The following is a 16,877-nucleotide window of genomic DNA, read 5'->3' as shown; positions in this document are numbered from 1 at the left end:
ATGAGGTGGGTCATTTTCTTTATAACATCTCGTTTGCATTTGTAGTTTATTAGCTAAATAATGCAATATAGTTGTTGTTTATTCCAACAGCACTGAGTCACGTGAATGTTTCAGTGTTATGACATGTTTTGAATCTGTTTTTTGGATTACAGTTGGTCAGTGTTATTTTGAAAGAAGCTATGAAAGAAGGAAAGTCGTACCTTATAAAACCTTATAGTCCCTTATTTTGATCATGACAGTCTCAGTTGCCTAGCTTTGGCCTGATGTCTTAATTTGGGTTAATTAAATGTTAGACACTATAGAGCTTGAGGGTTATGGAAGATCCCTGCTTCAATGTCTTTCCTAATATACAACAAGCAGAAACTGACATACATTTCACTGCCAGTTTCTTGTGTGCGTCCTCTAACATCTGGGTTTAGATATTTTATTCATTGTCAAATTAATACGATATTGATAAGCTTTTAATTAAGCTGCACTGTCTATCGCTGCTCTGAAGATAAGTTTAGACAGACCTACACTACCGGTCAAAAGTTTTGAAACACTTGACTGAAATGTTTCTCATGATCTTAAAAGATGTATGCTTAAATGTTTGAAATTAGTTTTGTAGACAAAAATATAATTGTGCTACCATATACATTTATTTCATTATAAAACTCATATGTAATAAAAAAAAAAAGATTTTGAAATTGATGACTTGGACCAAATAATAAAGAAAAGCAGCCAATAAGTGCCCAACATAGATGGGAACTCCTTCAATACTGTTTAAAAATCATCCCAGGGCGATACCTCAAGATGTTGGTTGAGAAAATGTCAAGAGTACATGTCTGCAAATTCTAGGCAAAGGGTGACTACTTTGAAGATGTAAAATATAACACAGTTTTGATTTAGTTTGTATTTTATTTAGTCACAACATAATTCCCATAGTTCCATTTATGTTATTCCATAGTTTTGATGACTTTTAACTATTATTCTAAATGTGAAAAAAAAAACAAAAACAAAAAAAAAAATTATAATAAAGAATGAGTAAGTGTTTCAAAACTTTTGACCGGTAGTGTATATATTTCATTTCCTCTTCGCCTGTCTGAGATTTCTGCTTACTGATCATGTTTAGCTGAGAAATACCTTCTCACATATTTACTCATTTGTTGTATTAACATATACCCGTAATAAATTTAAAATAAGAATATGACACTAATAACATGGAAAAATAAATACAAATTTATAATGAAATACATTAATGAAGTATTATGATAATTATTATTATTATTATTATACAATATTGAATATCTTTGTGTCATATGATTAAATATGTTTTCGATGCTAAATGTTTACATTATTCACTGTATTCCATGAAATGATAAAGATGCTCAAAGGGCAGGACCCCTGTGCTGTGGAGTCAGCTGCAATAGTTCCTCATTGTTTATACATGTTTGTTTAGTTCACTTTTATGCCATAATGACATCTATACAGCATAGAAAAGAATGAACACAATGAAGATGAAACAGAAGACCACAAAATAATGATCAAATTTACCTCCGAAAAAAAAAAATATTTCCATGGTTTGTTAACTTTATATTTTTGCCAGATCAACTTAGATTTACTAGTTTGTTCAGATAACAAAAGAATCTGTGTTTTTGAGTAAACTAATGGCACAATGGCAATGCACTGATATAATGTAAAAATAAAAATAAAAATAGTTCATTCCACTAATTGTTATTTTACTAGACCTTTTTATTCAAATTATTACTTATTTATTTTATTTTATTATCACATTTTATTTTAAATGAACTCAACATATTAAGGCAACCTGGTTACTTACTTTTTTAAGTTTAACCAAAATAATTTCTTGTAATGTTGTGCCTGTGGTTACATACAACAAAGGATTTTTTTAAGCTACTCTCAATCATGAAATCATTTCACTGCTATTACATGGGACAATAGTTCAGCACATTACCACATTCACCATGGTCAAAATACATAAAATCCGATTTGTCCTCTTTTTTAATAAGTAACATGAAATTTCAGTGACAGTGACACTGAACTTGAAATGTCCCTGTTTTTCATTTCAGAAATCTGGTCACCTTAGTTTAAAGATAGTTAAATAATCTTAACTGTCCCATGTAATAGCGGTGAAATTATTTCATGATTGAGAGTAGCTTAAAAAAATCCTTTGTTGTCTGGAAACCAGAGTGTTATCAGGCACAACAATACAACTGAAAATTAGAACCTTGTCACTCACCTTTAAAACATTGTTTAGGAAAGCTGTGACCTCCTGCTTTGAGATGGTGACAAGGTTTTGAATAGTCATGCAGTCAGCTAGAGCAGCTAGGTTTTCCAGCTGCTGAAGGGCTCGCTCTGCTTGGCTGAGCTCTTTCTGCAGGTTTCTAAGGTAGGTGTGATGAAGGTATATGGATTGTCTGCCATGGTTAAGCTTTGAGTGTTCCACTTTCCTTTGGAGTTCTTGATATGCTTGGTAACTCTTATCCTTTACCTGCGAGTAAACGACATGTCTGCATGTTATTGAGGCTAGGGTATGAATGTACTCTTCATCTCTCTTTCATGTATGCGCATGTAAACAATTTACTGTAGATAGTGTATATCTTCAAAAAGCATGCTATGCCATTTACCATATTCAGAATTACAGCACGGCAATCTAGGAAACTATCTAAAGAAACTTGAGCTGCCTGATTCTTTTCCAGGAGTGCAGTTTGGAACTCTAAGAGTGTATAAGTCCTTGAATCGTCTTGTGGTAGCCAATTGATTTGCTTTAGCTCCTCGATTAATCTAAGAAAAATAAAAATTAGTATAGTCAATGTTTAAAGTTTTGATTGGCATAGTTTAGTATAGATTACATTTTTACATTTATAGCAACAGACATTTATCAACAGAAAACTTTTCAATGTATTATTTAATATAGAATATGGAAAGCCAAACAACAAACTGGAAAGGCAAAAACCTGGAGAGATGTAGTAAGGTGTCCCTGAACTGGGGCACTGCTATCAACAGTTGAGATGGAAGAAAGTCAATCCTGTGTTGGACAGAAGCTTTATGTACATTCCTGTGCCACCTTAAAAAGTTGTCAAGGTTACAATCACATGGCCAAACAGTGGCTTCTGATACAAAACACTGAGATCAAACATTCCAAAGTGCTTTAATATTAAAGGAATATTCTGGGTTCAATACAAGTTAAGCTCAATCGACAATATTTGTGGTATAATATTGATTACCACAAAAATGTATTTTTAGTTTTCTTTAAAAAAAGCAAAACTCTGGGTTACAGTGGGGCACTTACAATGGAAGTGAAATGTCAACAAACCCTAAAATGACTGTAAAAATTATAATTTAAACAACTTTACAGCTCAAACAATACTTGAGTTTTAATACAAGTGCTTTTATAAAATTATAAGCTTCACATTTCTGTCTTTAAATGCTCCAAAAATTGGCCACATTCACCTTTATTTTAAGTGCCTCACTGTCACCTCAATTTTTGCTTTGTTAAAGAAAAGGAGGGATGAGTCGCAATACATTTTTGTGGTGGTAATCAACATTATGCCACAAATGCTTTCAAATGAGCTTAACATGTATTGAACCTGGAATATTCCATTAAGATTTAGCTGAATCACCGTTTGAAAGTCTTGCGAAGTAAATCATCTCTGAAAAATGGGATGTCTCTCAGAACTCGCCATAGCACAGACTCTCGATACCACTCTGTTAGGGTCCACAGCTCAACACAGCATCCATCCTGCACATGTATTACGGTGGCAGGGGTGAAGGTGTAGTAATCTGTGCCCGCCGCACTGCTTGGGACCACGTGCAAGTCATATGGTCTGATGATATAAGAGCATATACATTAGTTTTATTCAGCATATGAACCAAATTTCCAATCTCATATAACAGCAATATTCATATCATACTTTTATTAAAAACTTTTGGTCTTTTGCAGAAAAGGTCAGAATATTATGTGAATGAAAATGATCAATGCAATGCCTGGCACCTGTAAGGACCATCTTCAGAAGCCTTCAAATCATAAAAATCATATTCTCCCAGATGTTTTTTCTTTGCTAAAATCTCAACCACCTCAGTTCCAGAGAGTGGTTTGGATTTGGGTCTGCATTTTTTCCTGGTTTTAGTCCTTTCCTGTGGCACGGTGGGTTTCTCATGGTCAAAACTTGAAAACACAGACCAATTAATTACAATCATATGAGCAAAAACAATTAAAAGTGAATAGAACAAGCTGGCAATAGGAAAAGTTCCAAGACCACCTACTCGAATTTTCTGACACTGTGCTGCATTGCTTTGACAGGAATATCAGCACTAAGTGCAGATACCATCAAACGGGGTCCTTCCTTCCACACAGACTCTCTGACTGCGAGCTCAACTCCCACCTTTGATACTAACTGAGGTAGTTTAAGAAGAGACAGATCATATTGCAGTGGAGACAGGGCCCTGTTTGTAAGGGTGTGGTGGAAGAGTGAGGTTTTTTGCTTAAATGCTGGTAATGCTGTGGCTACACATTCCAAACTGCATTTTGATGAGAAGTCAAGCTTGTCTTCTCTTTTGCTTTGCGTGATGGCAGGTCTTGTACTGCCTTTTCTCTGAGATTCTCTCTTGGGTGATGACATGGTTCAAAGACATCTGATACCACTTTCATTTCAAGGCCATTCTCTGAAAAAATAAAATAAATAAATAATAATGCACGTATAGCCAAGTGGAGACATTTCATTACATTTAACTCATAAATTGGACATGGACCCTTTAAGAACCGGATTTTGTGACACATGCTTTTTGGCACTCTCTCCTGTTAGAGATGTGAGAACATACGTTGTGCAAGAGAACTCCCGGTTTTGTTCATTGTTTGAGAATTATTTGGGTAAATATCAAATTTTACACAAAATGCTTAAAAATTGCATTAAATATGTATTCAGAAAAGTCTTATGTTAAAATTGAGTGTTTGTTATGGGTTATATTTGAAGGATGCATATGGATTGCATGTGTGGAGTTTGACCACGTTTTGCGCACATGTGAGGATCTTATTTAATGATTTATAGGCCAGAGTTTTCCAATTAAGTGAACATGTGTAATGAGAATTTTATTGTTTTAAACTGTTATACATGTCTTTAAGCCTGCAAAAAAGCATAAAATGCTTTGAGTGATTTAAGCATGTGTTAAATGCATAAAATGTATGAATTAAGTATGTGTTGAAGCATATGGGTAGGCTAATGCCCTGTTTGTATTTTCATTTGACATTAGCCTCTACCATATTTCATTTTTGTATTACATTTTTGTATTTCATTGTACCGTATTTCCGTTTTTTTTATATCCTTTATTCTTTTTTATTTATTTTTTTTAATACAATATGGCCCGACAGGAGTTTGTTTTGTTTTTTTAACAGCTGTCAGATACCCCTGTGTCCTGTGTGGTTATTTGCAGCCCACCGGCTACACACTAACTAGCGGTACTACTAAAATTAATTTATTAGTTCTCTAAAATAGTCCAGTGTTAATGTCGGCACTTGAAACTGAGCAGATAGAGCACATAAGAGTTGTCTAATATGCTAACAACAGTTTCCGCCAAAACAATGTTACCACCCGTCCAGGATTTTCCAGGATCGTCCCGGGTTTTGGCTGTCTGTCCTGGAAAAATTTAATTCCATTCTGGATGCAAAATGTCCCAGAATTTGAATATTTTCACGTGATGTGTGAAAAGTGCCCCAAGTAGAACAATTCAGTTTTACTTTATTTTATTAAAGATTACTCAAGTCAATTTGATGGAAATTTGTTTTGAAATTGAAATGCATAAATCTTGAAATGCATACTGTTAATCTTATGCAAATTTATTTGATTTCCTTTGGTTTAAATGTACAAATGTTTTTTAAACTTATTTTAATTTGTAAAACATTTAAATGTTCAGTGTGAATCTTAAACTCAAGAAAACCACTTAGGGCCAGAATAACTAAATAATATGTTAAACCTGTACACACACACACATACACTCACACAAAAGTACACTAAAATTATTTTTTATACATTTCAATTTCATATCATGATTCCATCAAACCTAAATATTTTAAGTTACACTTATATATACATTTATATTATACACTTTATTTTTATGGAACTTTGTTATGAAATTTAAATGTGTATCTTAAGAATAGGATAAAATATTTTTTGAGCGTATTGATGTTATAGTTTGATTGAATTATTTGCTGTATCTCAGATTACAGGCATATTTCTGTCCCTGGGGTGTATTTCTTGGAAAAACACATTTCCCACAACTATTTTAAATGTCCATAGTCAGTTTAGACAAAGACCGATCAAAACTTTTTTTATTGTGTCTCAAGATAATTACTTTAGTACATTTTATTTGTGTTTTAAGGTAGAAAATGCATGTTTTGTTGTTGTCCGCAACCCTGAGTTTCAAATATAATGCCATATTTAAATTAAAACTTTCCTACAAAATTTTGCAATTTTAGGTGTATTTTAATTAAACATTGTTTAAGCTATCATATTATTAGCACATTTTAAGTATACATCTGGATTTTGTTCTTTATTTCCTTTCATTTATACCTGTCTCTTAATGTATCCGTCATTACAAACACACTCTACATAATGCACTGAAACAACGTTTTTTTCAACATTAAGTTTACTTGGTAGCCATAATGACTTGAGATCCTAGTGGAGCACATGTCTGTCAAGAAAGACTGGTGTTTTGATGTCCGGAAAGGTAAGAAAATGTACTCTTTATTCTTAGTGATAGGGATGTACACTTATTACGTGTCATAACCAAACAAGTTATATTTTTGTTAACAAATTATTTTGATAGCTTTTTACTTATTTTCTATTTACTGTACTTTAAATGTAGCTATCCAGCTAGACTTGCTAGTCATCCATATGCAATATCTATTTCCATATCAAACAAGGAGTAAACAATTATAAATAATATGTTTTATTTCTTGTACGATGTCCAGCAATATGTTTTTCGGTCACTGGTGTCCAGGGCCAAGGTGGCAACCGTAGTTACAACAATTGTTAAAACTGTAAAACCATAATAATTTAATATAGCCTGTGGACCTTCCTCAAACAATGTACATTTTCAAAATGTACGTTTTGTTTATATCTTTTTTTGACAGTGGTTTTACAAAGCAGGCGATACCTAGTTAACAGTTTTATTGTAGCAAAAATAACTCGAACGGAAAATATGGTTGCTATGGTACATTTGTGTAAGGGTATGGTATATGGTAATTTGTTTGCTATTGATTGAGCAAAAAATCCTGTAATTAGCGATGCAGCGCATATGGAGTAGCCCCAGAGTGTATGTGCGTCGATACAAGGAACGAGGAAAAAACGTATTTTGTTGACGGTCAAGATAAAACATAATAATGCTGACATATTGCCAAGTTAGTGTGTGAATAAGAAAAATACAGCTATTTAAACTATTAAACTGACGTAAGTATTTGTCTTACCTGCAATGAAACATCAAACCTCAGAACATCACTGTGTTTAAAACTTCGGTTCCCATGGGAACAGCAGCAAACTAACTCAAACTTTCCGTTAAGAGTTCAAATAAACACAGTATACAGAATTATGCACGCAAATTTAAAAAACAAAAACACAATCTAGAAAAGCATCACAATTTACACTTTGAAGTAGATCAACCTAAATATTCCACTTTGGAATTAATGTAATAATAATAATAATCATTACTTTTATTATTATATATACAGTACTGTGCAAAAGTCTTAGGCACGCAAGATGTTTCACAAAAGCATTTGTCTTAAGATGGTTATTTATGTCTTCAGCTTTAGTGTGTCAATAGGAAATATAAATGTTAGACTCCTAAACATTACTTTTGCAAATAGAAAAGATTAGAATAGAACAGGGAGCCCTGCAACAGATGTCATGGCCCCCACTGAACATCATGTCAGTCTGGGATTTCATAAAGAGACAAACAATTGAGAGAGCCTAAATAGATAGAAGAACTGTGGCGAATTCTCCAAGAAGCTTGGAACATCCTATCTGCCAACAACCAAGAAAAACTGTGTCCAGGTGTACCTAGGAGAATTGGTGCTGTTTTAAAGGCAAAGGTGGTCACACCAAATATTGATTTAGCTTTCTTTTTTTTTTTTTTATGTTGACTTTGTATGACATTAACTAATACATGAAAACTATTTATGTCACTATTTTTTGAAGACATCCTCACTATGCAACATTTTTCACAAGTGCCTAAAACTTCTGCACAGTACTGTATAATATGTAATTATAATTTATATAAATACCAATGCAGCAAATGTTTACATGACAATTATTTTGATATTTACAGAACCTAATAAAATTAAGTGATGAAATCATTTTGACACATCAAGAAAATAATTTGCTTAATTGTGCTTGCTGATGATTGTTATTCAACTTGTGATGCTGTTGTCCGATCCATTACGCAGAATGTTTTAACGCTCATTTTTTATATTAAATCAGGGCTGCAAACTCATAAGGTGAAAAAGGTGAGGAAGTCATAGCAAGTGTTCCAGAAGTAGATGTTCAGTGAATTTTAGTTGTTGTATTTAAAGCTTAAGTGTTTAAGATTAAAGTACCCCTTTTAATTGATTTGAATAAATAAAATGTAGACAAAATTGCCAATTTAGCTTAAAACATTTGACTTTAGGCAAAAGGTGAGTAGTTTGCATCACTGTTAAATATAAATATTTTTTATTCCAATGGTGCAACTAGATTCGATGCAGAAATGAAAGGACTAATGTGATTATTTTTCTGTTACTTTGCAGTCAATTGAGGGCTTACGGCGCAGCAGCTAGCTTCACACTATTGCGCAGTCTACTTTCCTGGTCACCTTAAATTTTAACATTGCTGGATGTATTATAACTATTTTATTTAGTTTTAAAACATTCTTGTTTACACTAAAAGAGCTTGATCAGTAAAATATTTCATGACAAATTTTGAAATATTAAGACAAATGATAAAAAAAACCCATTATGTGATATTGAGCAAGCAAAGATGCTCTCTGTCAGAAAAGAGCAAAAAAAAAAAAAAAAAACAATTCCATGCAGACTTCTCATATACACATATTTATAAAAAGTATTAATTTAAACAGAACTGCAATAACTGGCTGTGTGGCAAAATATACAAAAATCCCCTGTAACCATATAACAGCATAAATGACAGCAATTTGAAGTTTTATTTTCTCAGATTTCAGTCATTTTCTTATGTGTATCTGCTTTCTTCTGTTCTCTCTGGATGGACTGCTCATGAGCCTTCAACTGCTCCAGCAACTTGCGAGAGGCGCTGAGCTTCTCCTCTATTTGACTGACCACTGTAGCATCCCTGAGGACAAGAGAGAAAGCACAAGACTTCAGCTTAAAAAGAAACTAAAAAAAGAGAATACAATTATATTGCTACTGAGAGAGAGGGATTAACACAAAGGAAGGTGAGGAGAGCCTACCTTCCGTTTCGTTTTCTGAGAGACTCGGTAAGACTTTGGATTTCTCTCTCCGTCTGAGCTACTTTCTCTGTGGCTTGGAAGAGACGAACATTCAGGGAGCGTTTGGTGCTCTTTCCGCCCCTGTAGGCCTCTGCGCCAGTGACTGATGAGCTTGAATGAGATGCAGACTGGGCATGATCACCAAGCTTAGAGTTCAGGAAATCAAAAACATTATGACGTGTTGACGTGGGGATTTTCCTCTTTTTAGCCTTCGGTTTATGAGAGGCTGGGTTATCCTTAGCAATTGCAGCTGCAGTCTTTCTCTGAGTCAACTCAGCACACTGGTCCAACAAGCGGCCTTTCGGAAAAACTACTGCTTGAACTGGCTCTACACAACCAGAAAGTGTTTTCCCCAAACCTATTCATACACAGAAATACCTGATCCAGGTCTATGCACAGCATACAGTACACAGCAAAAAGAACCATATTTTATGGAAATAAAGTCACAGCTGTATACAAGTAACACCAGGTCAAAATGACGTTGTGGAGAGAAAAAAAACAAACAGTTATTCGCATTGAAAGACTCACAGAGGTTGCATGCAGCAGAATTCCTTTCAGCCGCTTAGAATGTCAAGATGCGCTCTATGATCAGAGTTTTATTTGGGCTAATTTTAATCGGGAGCATCTGCTTTAAGTAATACTGTGTAAAAAATATAATTCTGTATGTTTCACAAAAAATAAAAAATAAATAAAAAATAAAAACTTGTGTAACTCTCTGCTGTATACAAATAGCTTTTAGTCTGTGAGTGAAAGAATATGCTTGTATTCCATTAATTCGTTAACTCGTTAATTCGTAACTGACTGTCGATCATGAATTTTTGTAAACCTATTTGCTATGCACTAATCTTCTGGTGGACTGAATGTTTTTATGTTTCACATAATTTTGTGAGGACGTTAGGAGTTGTGTTTGACAGGGGTATTTCATTATTTGTTAGCAAATTAATGATATGATTGGACAAAATATTTTAACTGATTTCATAAAACACTTAGTAAATGGCTCTAAATAGGCTACTTACAAATTGAATATATCAGTCATAAAGATGGTAGTAGCGTTTTAAGCACAGGTGTTTGAGTGTGCAGTGTGTTTGACCGGCTGACATCAATTAAGTTTAAATTACATTATTAAGTTGCTTTGGACGCAGGAACTTTCAGATGAAGAAAAAAAACTGCGACTTATATTCTGGAACATATGGTACGTGAACAACCCATTACAATTAACGGGTTTGGCTATCTCAGTCATTTCTGTGAGGACATTTCTTAATGGACCCCGCTTTGTGCACAGGGGGCACTCCCCAAACTGCTGCAACAAAGTTGAAAGCACAGAATTTTCAACAATGGCCCTGTATGGAGTATATATAATACCCCACCCGTTATTTGGAAGGGGGTGTCCACATACTTTTAGCCATTAAGTGTATTCAAAAGATCTGTTCTGATGATTTTTACATTCTGATGTTTGACTGTGCCACCTACCTTTCCCAACCTCATAACCCATTTTCAGCAAGAGCTTGGAGCCAGTGCCACGTGTGTGAGCCTCCCAACCACAAAACTCTGTACTGTTTACCTTGGTCAAATCTTCCTCTCTAGATGAAGTGAAAACTATAACACAAATTTAATTTAAACACAAAATGCATCTAATAATTGTTATACTGCAGGTAGACATGTTAATACATGTTAATGACATTTTTAAATATTCTCGAAATCAGTATTGCTTAACTGCAGTTACTTCCTGTACACTTACTGTACACACTGTCATTCGTGCAATGGTAGTCTATTCACAGATAGATAATAAAAACTTGCATTATGAAATTAAGCCTATTTTAAGACCGTTAAGGTTTATTTTTATTTATTTTTTACATTGTGACATTTTTAACAATTCTGTTTGACTTTTTTTTTTTTTTGTAATTCTCAATTCTCAGTGGTAATCGTCATTAGATTCTTATAACTGTAATACAGTACTTTACATTGTAAATTCAAAAATTACTGTAATGCAATGTTTTTTTAATCTGCATATTACAGACAGTACAACAAATTTGACCATGATGTATAAATACGTTACAATTTAAATACTATATCATTATTTTCTCACAGATTACAGTAATGAGCATGAGATTTTTTTTTTAGCATTACATTAATGACAATAGGTGGGAAATATTGTAATGAAAATAATGTCTCAAGACAAAAAATAATAATTAAAGGTCATTTGATGTAATTCCCAGGGAACGGTGTAATTAACGCTTTAGCACCTTTAGAATAGCTACCATCACACTGGTCAGGATCATCCTCAGAGTCCGAGGATGAGGAATACTCGTCCTGACAAAGAGGAGGGATGATCCTATCAGCTTCCAGTACTGCCTCCTTCAACAGCAGCGAGTCAGATTTCACTGTGTAAAAACCACCTTCAATCTCTGGAGAAAAAGGAAGCAGGATGTCTTATTGTACACGTTTGCACCGTCAGCTGTTTTACTTGCCTGTGTGCATGTACTGTTGTGTTTTTGTTCAGTCTATGTTTGATGCTGCTGCTGTTTTCCATGAAATTTTGCCTCAGGCATCAATAATGTATCTCTCTATGTCTTGTAGATACTTGATGGGATTTGTTTTGTAACAAACAAAATCCTATCTTGTAGCAATCTGTCTTCTTCCGTTCTTTGTTGATGTTGGTGAAATAACTGTGGTATTGCACCTGATATTCTGGCTGGGTACCAGATGCCATCTTCATGCTTGGCCAAACATGCAGAGCCTGACTCCATGTTACTAATATCCGCTTCCATGAAGTTCCTTAGCTCTGATACACACACCACCATGCCATGAGAGTACCTAACAAACACACAGACATGCACGTCATTACCATTTTAGAATCTTAAGGTGAAAAGTGTCATTTCTGTCCCACTAGCAGCACAAAATGGATCAGTCAGAGTGGGTCAAAATATAAAACCATTGGCTTAATCAATGCTGATCGAGTTTTTGGCGCAGGACTACCCGTTTTCCCAAAAACAGTAATTAATGAAAACAGTTCATTTTTGCAATTTAGTTTAGTGCTTCTAGTGGTGCTGTTTACCTTTACAGGGATAGTTCACCCAAAAATGAAAATTCTTTCATCATTTACTCACTCTAATGCCATCCCAGATGTGCATGACTTTCTTTCTTCTGCAGAACACGAATTAAGATTTTCAGAAGAATATCTCATTCTCTGTAGGTCCTTACAATGCACGTAAATGGTGGCCAGAACTTTGAAGCTCCAAAAAGCGCAAATGCAGCATAAACATAATCCATACGAATCCAGGAGTTAAATCCATGTCTTCAGAAGCGATATGATAGGTGTGGGTGAGAAACAGATCGATACTTAAGTACTTTTTACTATAAATCTCCACCTTTGAACAGCCCCGACCAGTAGATGTCGATATGCAAGAATGCAAATCACCAAAAAACAAAAGAAGACTGTGAAAGTGAAGGTTGAGATTCATAGTAAAAAAAGACTTAAATATTGATCTGTTTCTCACTCACACTTATATCGCTTCAGAAGCATGGATTAAACCACTGGAGTCATATGAATTACTTTCACACTGCCTTTATGTGCTTTTTGGAGCTTCAGAGTTCTGGCCACCATTCACTTGTATGGACCTACAGAGCTGAGATATTCTTCAAAAAAATATTTGTTTTTGTTTTTTTTCTGCAGAAGGAAGAAAGTCATGAACATCAGGGATGGCCTCAGGTTGAGTGAATGATGAATTTTCATTTTTGGGTGAACTATTCCTTTAAAGTAAACAGGGTAAGGTTTAGGCAGCTATTTAGATAATATGAATATGAATAAAACTGTCTGCTTTGACATGCTTGATTTCCAATCAAATGTTAAAACTTTGAAAGCTACAAATACCAACAAAACTGCCTGTATTCAATGTTTACACTAAAACTGAAAGTAAAAATATAAAAGTGTAGTATGGTAAAATGTATAGCTTGAATGCACTGCAAGTCACTTTGGATAAAAGCATCTGCCAAATGAATAAATGTAAATTTAACAGAAAATTTCTGCTGCTAATATAGAATTTGTATCTGTACCTGCAATTGTCCATGAAACGGCACTTACCTTCAAGGAAGAATCCACAGGGTTTCATGGATTTGTTTGTGGGATGGAGGTAAAGCACCCGGACTCGGGCATCTTCCCCTTCTGGCTCCTCGGAGCAAACCACCAAGGCGTTGTGGTACTCTAGTGTTCCCCACGAGGTACGGTAGGGTGCACACACTTTTGTTCCACTTATATCCTCCTCTTCATCTGGCTCAATCTGGTTTTCTTCTTGTTCCTCATCTCCATCAGGTTCAGCGTTCTGTCTGACCTCAGCAGTGTCCTCCGACAGTTCAGAATAGAACACTGCAAACTCATCATCCAAACTCGATTCTTCAGTAACTGATGTTACATTTTGGTTCCTTGAGGGTTTCTCTAGTGAAGCTAGCAACTGGCTTTTTCTGATCGACACTAGGCTGGACTCAGTTAGTTCAATGAGCTGTTGCAGATCTTCCTTTAGCTTCACCAGGTCAGCCTGCTCAGCTGAACCCAGACCAGCAGCTAACGCCAGATCCACCTGCTGAAGCTGAGCATTGTAGGCCTTGATGGCTTCTTCCAGGCTGCTTTCATCCATTGTGATGATCAGGGCCCTACTGACTACATTAAAGGAGCTCACTGTGGTAGAACTACAGTAACAGATAAACTAAAAAGTGAGGCGATCAGCAGCAGTACATTGCAAACACTTGTCTTGAACAGAATTTAAGCTAGCAGTGTCATGTGTGATAAATTCACAAACAAAAATCATACAAAAAATACTTTACTCCTAGCAAACATGTATTTGCAGATTAGCAACCATGAGTTCTGCCTCCGCCTCTTATTTCAACATCTAAGCATCTATCATTACATTGTCTTGTATCTGGTGATTTTGTGTGACATATTGGACATATACTTTTGGCAATATAGTGTATTCGCTCATCTGCCTTTAGACGCATATGAACTTAAGTGACATCCTATTCTTAATCCATAGGGTTTAATATGACGTCGGCCCACCCCTTGCAGCTACAACAGCTTCAACTCTTCTGGGAAGGCTTTCCACAAGGTTTAGGAGTGTGTTTATGGGAATTTTTGACCATTCTTCCAGAAGCGCATTTGTGAGGTCAGACACTGATGTTGGACGAGAAGGCCTGGCTCGCAGTCTTCGCTCTAATTCATCCCAAAGGTGCTCTATCGGGTTGAGGTCAGGACTCTGTGCAGGCCAGTCAAGTTCTTCCACACCAAACTTGCTCATCCATGTCTTTATGGACCTTGCTTTGTGCACTGGTGTGCAGTCATGTTGGAACAGGAAGGGGCCATCCCCAAACTGTTCCCACAAAGTTGGGAGCATGGAATTGTCCAAAATCTCTTTGTATGCTGAAGCATTCAGAGTTCCTTTCACTGGAACTAAGGGGCCAAGCCCAGCTCCTGAAAAACAACCCCACACCATAATCCCCTCTCCACCAAACTTCACAGTTGGCACAATGCAGTCAGACAAGTACCGTTCTCCTGGCAACCTCCAAACCCAGACTCGTCCATCAGATTGCCAGATGGAGAAGCGTGATTCGTCACTCCAGAGAACGCGTCTCCACTGCTCTAGAGTCCAGTGGCGGCGTGCTTTACACCACTGCATCCGACGCTTTGCATTGCACTTGGTGATGTATGGCTTGGATGCAGCTCCTCGGCCATGGAAACCCATTCCATGAAGCTCTCTACGCACTGTTCTTGAGCTAATCTGAAGGCCACATGAACTTTGGAGGTCTGTAGCAATTGACTCTGCAGAAAGTTGGCGACCTCTGCACACTATGTGCCTCAGCATCTGCTGACCCCGCTCTGTCATTTTACGTGGCCTACCACTTCGTGGCTGAGTTGCTGTGATTCCCAATCGCTTCCACTTTGTTATAATACCACTGACAGTTGACTGTGGAATATTTAGTAGCGAGGAAATTTCACGACTGGACTTGTTGCACAGGTGGCATCCTATCACAGTACCACGCTGGAATTCACTGAGCTCCTGAGAGCGGCCCATTCTTTCACAAATGTTTGTAGAAGCAGTCTGCATATATATATATATATATTATATATACACACCTGTGGCCGTGGAAGTAATTGGAACACCTGAATTCAATTATTTGGATGGGTGAGCGAATACTTTTGGCAATATAGTGTATGTAGGTTGAGTGGATTGTACGTAATGAATCCGGTTAGCTTTTAGGCTAACGTAACAAGAAAGTCCAGCGGTTAACACGATCTCTTGCTAATTTCTTGCAACCTATATTCAAATACATGATTTTACCTCGCTAAATGTTTTTGATAATCATGATCTTACATTTGATATTTTCCGTGGGTCGGATTCTTGGCATTGTTTTGCTTCTCTTTGGCTATAGACGGTCTGGTTCTCTTTCAGTGCGGAGCCGCTCAACTTTGACCTCACAATCGTCATCCTACATCATAGTTCATGGTGCACTAAATCTTTTTTTTTTTTTTTTCAGAAAAATATGTAATATATTTACTGTACTAAAGCATACAATTATCATAATATTTTAGAGATTTAGGAAACATGCTAAGTTGAAATACTGGCTTCTCCGAAAACAGTGCTACAGCCAGTATATTCTACTTTGAAATGTCCGTTACAGAATTTCTGTTTGTGTTTTGGCCTGTGTGATCCTGTCCACTGCCCACTCACCAATAGTATTTTGACACCCGGGTTGCCAGATTTGAAACAGGTTAGGGGCAAACACAGCGCGCTGCAGCCATGTAAGCCATCTAGCTAACATTGACGTTATAAAAAATCCACATGAGCTGGTTTATATTTGCAAACAATAAAAATATTGCAAACATATACATTAGCTGATCAACTTACAGTGTAAGTCTCGTCGCTTGCCATTGTCAGTTTACTCGTTCCTGTTGCGTGTCCTCAACGCGTGGAGTCTGGGGAGGAGGGGGCGGGGGAGACAAATCTCTCCAATATTTTGAATTTGGACTGGAGTACCCATTTTAAACGCTTGATGTTAACGTTACATATTGTTCATGGGGGCCTGGGTAGCTCAGTGGTAAATTACGCTAGCTCACTAGTTCGAATCCCAGGGCGTGCTGAGTGACTCCAGCCAGGTCTCCTAATCAACCAAATTGGCCCGGTTGCTAGGGAGGGTAGAGTCACATGGGGTAACCTCCTCATGGTCGCTATAATGTGGTAAAAATGTGCAAGTTAAACACACATCTCGTGAGAACATCAAAGCTCCTTGCGCCTACATGACAGATGTATGTGTGCATTCACTGACCCACAAACCATTCTAATATAAAAAATTAATTAAAAAAAAACAACAAGTAAAACACAATTTAAAAATTAAGTGCACAA

General features: G+C 36.1%; 2 protein-coding genes across 2 annotated transcripts in view; both read right to left on the bottom strand.

The window, feature by feature from the left end:
- LOC127427780 (dynein heavy chain domain-containing protein 1) overlaps nt 1-4,622 on the bottom strand; it is a 40,621-nt gene extending 35,999 nt beyond the window's left edge. Inside the window, exons 1-6 of the mRNA XM_051675556.1 lie at nt 4,267-4,622; nt 3,995-4,168; nt 3,624-3,827; nt 2,957-3,028; nt 2,628-2,784; nt 2,240-2,491 (exon numbers count right to left, since the gene is read on the bottom strand). Of these exons, the coding sequence (XP_051531516.1) occupies nt 2,240-2,491; nt 2,628-2,784; nt 2,957-3,028; nt 3,624-3,827; nt 3,995-4,168; nt 4,267-4,622 (1,215 nt within the window). The remainder of the gene's footprint in view (nt 1-2,239; nt 2,492-2,627; nt 2,785-2,956; nt 3,029-3,623; nt 3,828-3,994; nt 4,169-4,266) is intronic.
- Nucleotides 4,623-8,536: 3,914 nt separating this feature from the next.
- On the bottom strand, nt 8,537-14,124 carry LOC127428134 (zinc finger CCCH-type with G patch domain-containing protein-like). Its single transcript, XM_051676237.1, has 6 exons — nt 13,543-14,124; nt 12,170-12,303; nt 11,711-11,894; nt 10,960-11,069; nt 9,451-9,847; nt 8,537-9,332 (listed from the first exon to the last, which is right to left on the bottom strand). The coding sequence occupies exons 1-6, from the start codon at nt 14,118-14,120 to the stop codon at nt 9,194-9,196; spliced, it is 1,542 nt and encodes a 513-aa protein (XP_051532197.1). The 5' UTR covers nt 14,121-14,124; the 3' UTR covers nt 8,537-9,193.
- Between the last annotated feature and the right edge of the window lie 2,753 nt (nt 14,125-16,877).

The sequence above is a fragment of the Myxocyprinus asiaticus genome, chromosome 37 (assembly GCF_019703515.2).
Source record: "Myxocyprinus asiaticus isolate MX2 ecotype Aquarium Trade chromosome 37, UBuf_Myxa_2, whole genome shotgun sequence".
Lineage (NCBI taxonomy): Eukaryota > Metazoa > Chordata > Actinopteri > Cypriniformes > Catostomidae > Myxocyprinus > Myxocyprinus asiaticus.
Note: the sequence above shows the minus strand (reverse complement) of the source record. Positions and strands in the feature narration are given on the sequence as shown.